The 12,292-nt window shown below is 37.3% G+C and overlaps 1 protein-coding gene across 1 annotated transcript in view; it reads left to right on the forward strand.

Moving 5' to 3' along the window:
* The window catches only part of LOXHD1 (lipoxygenase homology PLAT domains 1), a 177,407-nt gene that overhangs the window by 64,821 nt on the left and 100,294 nt on the right, over positions 1-12,292 (forward strand). The window contains exons 8-13 of the mRNA XM_063453877.1: positions 71-151; positions 1,617-1,801; positions 7,076-7,174; positions 8,623-8,771; positions 9,221-9,344; positions 10,112-10,362. Of these exons, the coding sequence (XP_063309947.1) occupies positions 71-151; positions 1,617-1,801; positions 7,076-7,174; positions 8,623-8,771; positions 9,221-9,344; positions 10,112-10,362 (889 nt within the window). The remainder of the gene's footprint in view (positions 1-70; positions 152-1,616; positions 1,802-7,075; positions 7,175-8,622; positions 8,772-9,220; positions 9,345-10,111; positions 10,363-12,292) is intronic.

A 12,292-nucleotide genomic window follows, 5' to 3' on the forward strand; every position in this document is an offset into this window, starting at 1 on the left:
AACAGAAATGTGAAATCAAGATTCACTTGATTTTTGAGTTGCTAAATCTCTTGTTGTATGTTTGTTGTAGGAGTAGAACAGCATTTGAGAGGACCAAAACTGATGTGTTTCGGGTAAAAACTAACAACGTGGGACCCCTTAAAAAAATAAGGTAGGGTATACAAGGGTTATATGGTGGGTTTTAGTAAAGCAAAGGTTGACTATAGGAAATGGAGAGGTTCAGAAAGAATTCTTGTTTTTTTGCAAAGTTTTAAAAGTGGAGCAGTCAGCTAGAACTTTATACTGCTTGCTAGACAGCTAGCACTTTGCTCTTCAAATGCGCTTAAAAAATACAGTACTATATATTTTTCATTTGTTCTGAAGCTGTCAGTGGGGTGAAAGGAGACATGAAGGATCCTATTTATGAAAGAAAATGTATGTTTTTTTTTAATGAAACTGTTGGAACAGCAGCACATTGCCCCCATACTGAGAGAAATCTAAACATTTCAAACTAAGGCTTTATCACAACCTATTGTTTGATAAATTATCTGCATGTTATTGTCTACTGATGAGATGCTAATCGTGCCGACACATGATCTCAATCACACCTTTCTGATGTTTTTTTACAACACTTTTATCGGCTTAGCAAAAAAGTGTCCCATAACTTACATTAAGTAGTGAAGTTTAAGCAATCACAAACACTCTGGAAAAGAATTATCAACACATTAACAAAAGCTTTTTTTGCCAATGGGACACAATAAGCAATTTACACAAATGTTCAACAACTTTTTGAACTACCCCAGGCTTATCAAACTTAGCAAAGATGTTGAGTATAAACAAAGCAAATACTGCATACACGTGTAGTTTTATGTAATTAAGTGTTTTTATAGTACTATTCACAGCTCCCAACATGCACACGATGGGAGGTGATAGCACTGGCTCTTGATCACTGTCAAACTAGGATTTAATTCCAAAGCCCACAGCATTTACATTTTGTGTGTTGTTATGTAGCACCAGAACATTGATCTTTAAATCATGTAATTAAGGACAATAACAAATGTTATAAGTTGATCATTCCTACCTTTGGTGGTGTTACCAGAAGAAATTAGCTAAGACATTTTTTGGATACGTTGAAAACAAACACGCAATAACGATGAACTATTAGCAAACAAAAATAAGGGCACCAAGGCCATTCCTTGTGCATATTCCCTTTACATAGTGCTCATTCTTCATGAATACATATATGATCAACTATTTAAGGTAGTCATATGGGAATCTTGAATGTTCCTATAATAATTCCCTTTTTGACATTGGTTGGAAGGGTGTTTTATGCATCAGCCTCTCTTTTACAATGAAGTGGACATGATGCTGAACTATCTATATTACAGGGGAAAAAATATCCAAATAACTCTCATATAGCCTCACATTGGTATGTTATTTATCAATGCCTGCAGAGAAACCACAGACATGTAGCCAGAGAGGTAGGTTATCTGTTATCGATCAATGTCCAGCAGCTGATTGACCTGCAATTCATGATGACCTTTCTTAAGGTTTTTAGGTATTGGTTTCTCCAGGCAGAAAGGTTGAAATGCACCATAAATGCATTGAATAGAAATCCTTTTTTCTTTTGAATATAGAATTGAGCATGATAACACCGGGATGAATGCTGGATGGTATCTTGATCGAGTGATCGTGACGGACATGAACAGACCGCACCTTCGTTTTTACTTCCCATGTAACAACTGGCTGAGTAAAGAAGAAGGAGATGGGCTTTATGTCAGGGATCTTCTGGGCAGCCTCAATCCCATGGACGTGCCTAAAAGCAAGTTACCACAATGATATCCAAAAGATAAAAAGAGAGTTTAATTGTATTTTTTGTCTCAAATACCTGAAATTAAAAAAAAAATTGATTTATTTTTAGTACAATTATCTTAGCCAGAATTTGACAAGCTGTTTCTCACACCACCACAACTTCACGTTTAATGTGACTTTTGTATGTATCTGTAAGTGCACCTATAGATTGTTGGAATTATGCATGTACGGTCCTTTTAGATTACTTCCTGATAATCATTTTTTTTTATATTTTTGTAATTATAAATGCCTTAAAGAGCAGCTCAGAACTGATCATATGAGGAATTCTCTATTAATCCAGTACCTCAACTGAGAGTCTAAATCAATGATGACCTACCTTACTTGATCTCTGAACATCTTGGCATACAATGACTTTGCCGAACTCCATCAGTCAGAATTAGTGTTGTTAATAACGTAAAGTTTGGCATGAATTTCAGCAAAGTGATCTGGAGCATTAGACACCAATTTTGTGTTCATATATTGGTGAGAGCTCTTTGTAAGTAAATATGTTACACATTTAAATATAGCTTTGTTACATTCTATTATATCTGCTGGTACTGCTCTTGGCTAAGCTGTCGTCCAGGAAGCTGGTGACATGAATGGATCTTATTTAGTGTACAGTATCTGTGAATGAAGTGAAATTCAGAAATGATTGTGGGATCTCAATCCCTACATGAACAATGACTTGTAACTTGGCTGTAGTTGTGTTTTTCAGAGCCAGTGGCTATGGATGGCATCCATCTGGCAGCTTAGCTGTCAACAGGCCCTTGTGATTAAACAATGTGTCCTATTGGTTATAAATGTTTCAAATTGCATTCTATTTTGGTTGATTACAAGGTTTCCTATAAACAATGAAACTGCACCGTGCCTGCGTTTTCTGAACGTCTTCTTTCTCTGCCTTTATCATGTGACCAGCCTAAACTTGCGACTAGTCCAATATCATATATTTTCTTCTACTGGGGATTAAAATAAAATCAAATATAGAGTGTGTTTTTGAGGTCTGGATATTTTTTAGTAATAAAAGGGAAATTCTAATTATCATAAAAGTACAGGTAAATGATATGGCCATCCTGTGCAGGTTATATTGATGATCACATTAACACCCCGAAAGCTCGTAATACCAAGTCTGCCCTTAACCTAAACACCCAATTGCCTTAACTCTAAAACCTCCTAGCACAGGGGTAGGTTACCTTCGACACTCCAATTGTTATGGACTCATCTCCCTTGATGCTTTCCCTGAATTATGTCTGTAAGAGCGTTCTGGTAGATGTAGCCCACAACATTTGGAGTGCTGACGGTTGCTTACGCCGGCCCTAGCAAAACCCCAATCATAAACCCCTTAACTTTAGAAGGCTTCAGCAACCTATTCCTCCCTACTTTATTGTTATTGCTTTCAACTGCTCATCTAGTCTGCCCAATTTCTAAATACTTTTATTAGTCCCTGGCCTTATCTTATAGCTAGGATAGCCTTATGCCTATCCCACTCATGCTTAAACTCCTTTACTGTGTTAACCTCTACCACTTCAGCTGGAAGGCTATTCCATGCATCCACTACCCTCTCAGTGAATTAAAACTTCCTGATATTATTTTTAAACCTTTGTCCCTCTAATTTAAGACTATGTCCTCTTGTTGTGGTAGTTTTTCTTCTTTTAAATATAGTCTCCTCCTTTACTGTGTTGATTCCCTTTATGTATTTAAATGTTTCTATTATATCCCCCTGTCTCTGGGATATTTAAAATGTTCCTTTTTAATGGCAATTTTTATAAATATCATTAAAACTGTGGCGAGCTTAATATTTTTTAAAAATGTGAACCCAGTGTGTTTATATAAGATAAAATACATAGATGAGACACTTAATTGATGTTTGGTTTGCCTTTTACGGTCTGGTGTATATAGCTTTGAAAACAAAATAAAGTGCAATAGTGTAAAAACCATAAACCATATAATTAAAACTCAAGGTGTTAATGAAACACACACATATTCCAGGTATTAAACCTCGCTCTGGTATGTAGAACTTTTTGGTCTGTTTTGGGCGACCACTCTCCTCGTCAATTTAGCATTTGCTGACTTTAAACTCCCAGGGTATGTAAGGATAAAGAAAAGGGGCAACAATAATGAAATTTCACCTTATAAGTGTAAAATAGGTATATAGTCCTAATTGTACTCACAAGTCTAGGTACTGTAGCCTGGCTCAGTACAGAGTACTAATTGCATAATGTGGAGTCCTTGTAGTCTTTCTAGGAAGACTACAAGGAATCCACATTATACAATTAGTATTTTTAAATTTGGCACTTTTTTTGTTATATTATATTGTATATCTAAATAAAGTTCCCTTTTTAAAATATTCATCTGGATTCCTGCATTTCCAAAAAAGGAAGTTAGGTCCTTAACCACATAAAGCCTCTGTACTGAGCCAGGCTACATGCTCTAGATTTGTGAGTATAATTAGAACGATATACCTATTATACACTTATATGGTGGAATTTCACTATTGTTCCTGTTTATTTCATCCTGATATACCTTGGGAGTTTAAAGTCAACAATTGCTGTACTGAAGAAGGGAGTCGTTGCCCAAAACAGACTAAAATGTTCTACATACCAGAGCTAGGTTTATGTGAGGGTTCCATTAGAACCTTGATTTTTAATTATATGGTTTTTAGGTTTTACACTATGACACTTTATATTGTTTACAAAGGTATATACACCAGACCGTAAAATGCAAAATAAACATCAGTTTAGCGCCTCATATATGTACTGTACCTTATATAAACACACTGGGATGCATTTTTTTAAATATTAAGCGTTCCACTGCTTTATTGAGATTTCATGTGGTTGTGTGTTTTTGGAGGGTTACACATTCAGTTTGGTAGCAGCTCTAAGATGATTATATTGATGATATAAGTTTGTAGAAATATCATCGTTTTCAAATATTGCTTGGTAAAATGTAATTATCACTTTTTTTTTCTGTATTTGCAATGTTATAAATACAGTATTTCTTGGCGTATAACACGCACTTTTTCTTCCTGAAAATAGGGGGCAAATGATGTGTGCGTGTTATACGCCGATATACATATTTTTTGCTCCATAAGACGCACTTTTTTTCCCCTCAAAAGTGAGGGGAAATGTCTGTGCGTCTTATGGAGCGAATGTGAAGGTTTACTTACCTGTCTTGAAGCGTGGGCCGGTGTTCAGCGCGCACCGCAGTACTGAAACTTCAATTTCAGGTTCTGGTTTCCGGCGGGACTGAAAGGAAGTGCGCACTCAGTATGCACACTTCCTTCCAGTCCCGCCGTAAACCGGAACCTGAAATTTGAGTTTCTGTACCGCGGTGCGCGCTGTGAAGCTGGCCCACGCTTCAAGACAGGTAAGTAATTATGGGACAAGGGGAGGGAAAGTGCACTATGGGACAAGGAGAGGGGGGACACTATGGGAGGGGGGGAGAACACTATGGGATGAGGGGGGAAACACTATGGGAGGGGGTGGGAAATACTATGGGGGGGAGAATACTATGGAAAGGGGGGGGGGGACACTATGGGATGAGGGTGGGGGAACACCATGGGATGGGGGGAGAATATTATAGGAGGGGGGGAAATTTCCTTCTTAAAATGAGGTGCGTGTTATACGCGGGGCGTGTTATACGCCGATAAATATGGTACATCTGTAGATATAAGAATATCTTATAATATAAGATAGGGAGGTAGAATTTGATGATAAAATATCAAAAGATATTGAAGGAACAGCTTTCTTTAACTCAATAAAGAGGCACTTTTAATCAATAATAAGGTGACACGTGCACTTGAATATTATTTTGTTTTCCAAGGTCAGTAGATGGTACATTCTGTTAAGCGAGGACTTTTCATAAGAGATGTTTATACCTTTTCCATATTTTTCATCCTCAGTTTCTGTGACAGCATGTTCAAGGTTGTCCGTTCCATGGTTGTTTTATCACAGGAAAGTCTTGTAACTTGTCTGTGCTATATAAAACTACTTCAGTCGGACGTTGTGCTGAAATGACATCTAGTGGTTGTATCACATAGCAAAAGAATAATTTTCAACCGAAGCATTGGGAGGAATACGTTAATAAAGTGCGAACAAAACCTAGACGTTGAGAATTTTTTTTACACTTTTTCATGTTTAGCACTAAATTACAAGTAGTAATTTAATAATAAAATAGTGTAATGCTAGGTAATTTAATAAATGCTCACATATATTCGCAATTTTAATTATTATATTATATTTAATTATATTTAGAACAGTGGATAAATTGAATAAAAAATTACATGGTAATACGTTCTTTTAACATGATACTTTGTGTATATGACAAATACTGTGAGCATAATTTATTCAGCATTTATAAAAATGGGTTACAGCGCTTTTTTTTGCTGTCGAAGTGCAAATAATGAAAAACAGACTGAATGCATTTTTCACCTAATTTATTCTATCATTACATTTTATGATTTTGTTTTTCTCAATTAATGCTCATTAGTACATGTCATTACCTCAGTCTTTTCCAAACACCAGTTACTGTGAACATCACGAGGCATTTTCCATTCACATCAAAGAAACATTTTTTTTTTATTTTATTTTAATAACACTTTGAGATTTTGGGTGTTATGTTATTTAGCTTTTGTGGTGTGTGTGTTGGCTAAACGGCAAGTTGTGGTGAGCTGTGACCTGAGCTGCAATTTAGTAGTCATTTAAATTGAACCCCACAAATCTGAAAGGGCATAATCAATGCACTTGCAGGTGAAACAAATATTAACTGAAAATGGTGACAATATAATTTAACATACTATAATGTTTTACACATAATACTATATGTATTTTATTGTTTTAGCTATGTGGTGCAGAATATTGCCACTTAAACATAAAGAAAGAATAAGACTTGTTCAACAATAACTGGTGATCAAGTTTTTCTCTACTCCTGCAAATAGTTATATCAAAGCCTAGTTATTAAAGGTGTGCTATCAAGCAGAATATAGCTTCTAACTGGAACTTGACATGAGTCATCAGTATCTCCACATGTTTTTTGAGGAATGCACAGATTTGCTGTCTTGTCTAATTAAATCGAAAGCAGACAGTAGTGAAGATTGGCAAGTTGACACTTGAATTGGAAATTATGTGTGTCCTGATATAACACAACATCACAGCACTGCAAAGTAAAAATGAAAATGGAGAAGGTCTGATGCATAAATCAAATCACAATGTATTTTCTTATTTTTTTATTTTTTTTATTTTTTTTTTAGTGAACAAATACATTGCCCGAGTGTTTACAGGTTCCAGTAACGGCAGTGGGACAGATGCTGATGTTTTCCTTAATATCTTTGGAGAGAATGGAGATACAGGTATTTAAATGCGTGGCTGTAAAATAAGAATATTTTGCAAGAATGTAACAACTGTATATGAATTTTTTTCTACTTTCAATAAAGGGGAGTCTTGGCCATTGCACAAGTTTAATATGAAGAATGTGTAAAGGACCACTATAGCATTAGGAATACAAACATGTCATCCTTATCTATAGTTTTTAGGTGTTTCCCCTCCCCCCCCCCACCACCACCGAGGGTTTGAAAAGTGAAAATTATTTATCTTTTTCCCCTCACGATGCTGGTGTCCATCCCGTTGCGCTGCCTCTCAATGTAGGTGATCTCCAATCCAATGTTTCCTCATAGGGAAACATTTGGAGGCTAGCAAAACGCTGCTTTGTGCTAATCACAACATCTCTAAGAGACCATCATATTGAATGGCAGAGTTTAACTCGACTAATAGGGTGGAAACGCTTTTAATGGCACTTAGAGTGGCAGCCGCTAGAGGCAGAATTTACCCTGCAATATAAACATTCATTGATATTTCTCCAGAACAGCAATGCTTTACAGGGACATGGCGCCCAGACCACTTCCGGAGATAAAATGGTCTGGGTGCCTCTAGATTCCCTTAAATGGAATTCCATATACGACCACTGGGGGCACCTTGGATCTGACACAGTTTTGATATTTGTTTGATCATTTTTATGACCCTTCAAGGGACTTTTAAGCCCACCAGGATCAAAGCTTGAAAATCCCATCTTATGACAAAAGGGACATGTTGACCGGCTGATAAAGTTAATGCTGCTCCTTTTAAAGGTACTAGCAGACAGTGAGCTAGTCAGATATTTTCTTAGTCTGTTTTTGTTAAATGAGCTTCTAAACAGCAGCATCCCTTTAGAGCTACTATGGTAAAAGTGTCCTCAGAAAGCGAGTTTAACCATTCTAGAGGGTGATCAGTTCAATAGAACTGTTACTTTGGTAACTAAACAGCTATTGGCTCCTTGAAAAAAAAAAAAAAAAGAAATGGCCTTGACACACATGTTATGAATTCTTGAGCATTATAAATTCTTTCAGCACATTGTGTATGCTTAAGAGTGTCTGCCTTTATGTGATTTTTATGATGTGCTAATAAATGTTCGGAGGTAGAATGATTGAAGCCCTTATATATATATATAGCTTTCATACTGTATTATGTGTTTTACTGACTTTGTAATAAATCATAGAGAATAATACATGCATGTCAGATCCATAGACTCTGTAGTATTTGGCATTTTGGCAATATTTTTTTGTTGTTGCTTTTTTTTGTCTTTTTAAAAAAAAAAAAAAAAGATAGAATGCACATGGCACATAAATAGTTGGAAATATATCTCTCTCTCTTTAGATGTCCGTCATAATCACGATTTATTTCTTTAAATTTTTTGACTAGAGGTGGATAAAAAAATATTCAGGAAATGTATATTTATTAATCTCTGCCTTTGTTATATAAATAGGCGAGAGAAGACTAGACAATGATAAGAACAACTTTGAAAAAGGAGCCGAGGACAAATTTACTATCGATGCACCGAATCTGGGAAAACTAAGGAAAATTACAATTGGACATAACAACAAAGGCGGGTCAGCAGGCTGGTTTCTTGAAAAGGTGTGTGTATCTGTCTTTTGTGGTTTTACTTGCTATTAAAGAGCAATGTGCTGATTGAGGCCATTTCACACAGACATATCTGTTATAATTGCTTCTGATGTCATTTCATCTAGCTTGGGTACCTATAGCCATTCCATTACTCTCAGCCAGGTATTGCTACACTATGGATTGTGTGAAACACAGAGGGAAACACTCACCCAGATAATGACGTAAACATATTCTTTCAATTCATATTGATTAAATAAAAATAGGCATTTTGATTTCAGTAACCCCACGATGTTGAGAATTCCATATAATTAACAGAATACACTTTTTAATGAAAAGTTTCAGATTTTAACATAATTTATTCTTTGACATGTAAAAGGACAGTAAGTATAACAATGGGAGTGAGCCTTCTGCTGGGCAAACGATGACAATGAATCATTTTTTTCTCTAACTATTTCCATCAGATCATTATTGAAGATATTGGAAACAAATCAATCTATGAGTTTCCTTGCTCTCGTTGGCTTGCGATTGATGAAGATGATGGCAAAATTCAGAGAGACCTTTTGGTTGGAGGCAGTGAAGCGACTGGTATGGCATTTAACATCATTATTCTTAAAAAGGCTAAATTCCACACATCATGTGATAACATTATAATATCATAAATCAGGTATGGGGCCACTTTATTTAAAGACCCACCAAGAAGGCAGGTCTGGTAGATAGCCACTAGACATGGAGTTAACCTTGGGTAGTAATTATTGCAGTTGATCCAAAACTGCAACAATTACTACTGCAGGGTTAATGGACCTGGGACACTGCACTCAGATCACTTCACTGAGCTAAAGTGGTCTGGGTGCCTCTAGTGTCCCTTTAATGTCACTTCGAGCAAGGCTTATGGTATTAACCATTTTTACAGTTAGGGCATAAATGAAGCCATCTTTAAAGGACCAAGTTTAAGGTTTGGATAATATCAATAATTACACTATTTGCTAGGTGTATGATGATGGATGGTTAGGGGGAGTTTAAGGTTAGGCTTGATACTGCAGCATTGTGATATGTATAGACAAACTGTAAAAAAGCTGGGTAAGTACAAAGCTGGGTAAGTACAATGGTTATAGGGTTTTCATTACTTAATGTTTCTATCACTTCTAGGTGTGTTTGGATTAACGTTGGACACACAGTTGTGTCTAGACATTTTAAATGATCTATTTAATTTTTAATGTATTTGGGGGACACAAATAGCACCTATAGTATTTGTACAGAGATTTTGTGAAACTTGGCTTAAACACAGTTTCTCACTAGTTAGAATGCTGTAAAAACCACAACTAATACATTTTGATTCTTGCTATAATGTTTAGGCATTGTTTACAACGTTTCCATAATGACGGGTGACATCAGAGGCGCTGGAACCAACTCCAAAATCCATGTGATGCTTCATGGGTCTAAGGGCTTAAAAAACAGCGGGAAGATATTCCTGGAAGGAGGAGAATTTGAGCGAGCAAGGATTGATATTTTTAACATTGAGATCGCGGCCTTACTCAGCCCTCTTAGCAGAGTGACTATCGGTCACGATGGGAGAGGAGTTAGCTCTGGGTGGTACTGTGAGAAGGTATGTACTGCACAATTATTTTAAAAATCCTCGATACACCATGTTTAAAACTGGCTTTTTACCTACATTGGAGGCTACTTTCTAGACGAACATAAGCTGATCAGGATTATATAAAATATGGTAAGTGCTCCCATAGAAAATAATGGGAGCACCAGGATAAGCTGAGGTTTCAGGTAGTTCTCACTGAAAAACATTATGCTTGCTACTTAGTATAGTGCATGCCTCCCAACATTAGAAATAGACAAATAGGGCACTTTAAAGAAACACTATAGACACCAAAACAACATTAGCTTGAAGAAGCCGTTTTGGTGTATAGATCAAGCCCCTGCAGTCTCACTGGTTTAATTCTTTGCCATTACGAGTTAAATCACTATTTTTATATGGCCTTGTTACACCTTCCTGCATGTGTCTAGATATTCTATGTTACTTTAAAGGGACACTCCAGTGCCAGGAAAACAATCCATTTTCCTGGCACTGCAGGTCCCCTCTCCCTCCCACCCCCATCCCATGTCCCTCGGCGCTGGTCCAGAGTCCACCCACGCTCCTCCCCCACCGACGTCAGCCGGCGGGGGAGACCGACTGCGCATGTGCGGCCGCCGGTGGGGGAGACCTAATGCGGCAATGCCGTGCACGCACATTAGACCTCCCCATAGGAAAGCTATGGGGATTTTAGCGATGCTGGAGATCCTCACATAGTGTGAGGACGTCCAGCGACACTATAGCACAGAAAACCTGTGCTATAAACCAGGAAGTGTCCTCTAGTGGCTGTCTACTAGACAGCCACTAGAGTAGGAGTTAACCCTGCAAGGTAATTATTGCAGTTTATAAAAACTGCAAAAATTACACTTGCCGGGTTAAGGGTAGTAGGAGTTGGCACCCAGACCACTCCAATGGGCAGAAGTGGTCTGGGTGCCTGGAGTGTCCCTTTAAAGAAACATTATTGCTTGGGAGCTTTGTTATACACTCAGACACACCAACCATGTGTAGTTCCTAAAAAGAGATACATTAGGATAGAAAAAAGGGACAGAGGAGTTTTGGTCCAATATAGGGACTGTCCCTCCTAAATAGGGACACTTGGGAGGTATGATAGTGTGACTAATGTGCTGCTACATATAGAGTGCAGAATGACCATTTAACATCTGTGTGTTCCCTTTGCAGTCTACTGCTAGCATAGGGTATTTAAAAACATTTGTTGAGGGCTATATGACTTGGAATTTCAGATTAAATTTATTGTATAAACAGACAAATAATATTGGCCATCCTTAATCAATTTGCACTGCATTATGCTGTTAGCCAGCTGTGTCTGCGGCACTAGCGTGATGGAATTTGACACCCTCTGCTGCTGCACCAGCCTTTTTATGCTTAGTGACATTGTATCTGCACTTGAGACATGTGGGTGGCTTTTAAAAGCTAATTACAAATGCTAATGACTCTTGCTGTGACATTGATACTAACCTTTGACTGATAATAACCATTTCAGCCCCAGAGAGGTGCCCAAATGCACTGAGGAGCAATGTGTTTTACCCACTTATTAACTGACAAAGCCTTCTGCCTCAACATCACAGTGACTATTTGTACTTCCTTGTTACGTGATAAGACATGTGAATACGTATAGTTCTGAGCTGTAGCAGGATTCATGGTCAATAGCCATTCGGCATACAAGTGAATTCTGGGATATAGCAGGATTCAATCACTGACTGCTCAGTAGGTGCGTTACGGTACTAGGAAATCTCCAGGTTTTGTGAAACTGCTCCAAATATATTAACAAGAACTGGAAGAACTTCATTTGTGACATCCTTGCATGATAGCCACTTTTATAGGCTCTATTGCTTATGGTGCAAGAATGCTAAAGGTGTTATTGATTAAAGGATCACTATTGGGTCAGGACCACAAATATGTATTCCTGACCCTATAGTGTTAAAAAAAAAAC

Source organism: Pelobates fuscus, chromosome 5, assembly GCF_036172605.1.
Source record: "Pelobates fuscus isolate aPelFus1 chromosome 5, aPelFus1.pri, whole genome shotgun sequence".
Lineage (NCBI taxonomy): Eukaryota > Metazoa > Chordata > Amphibia > Anura > Pelobatidae > Pelobates > Pelobates fuscus.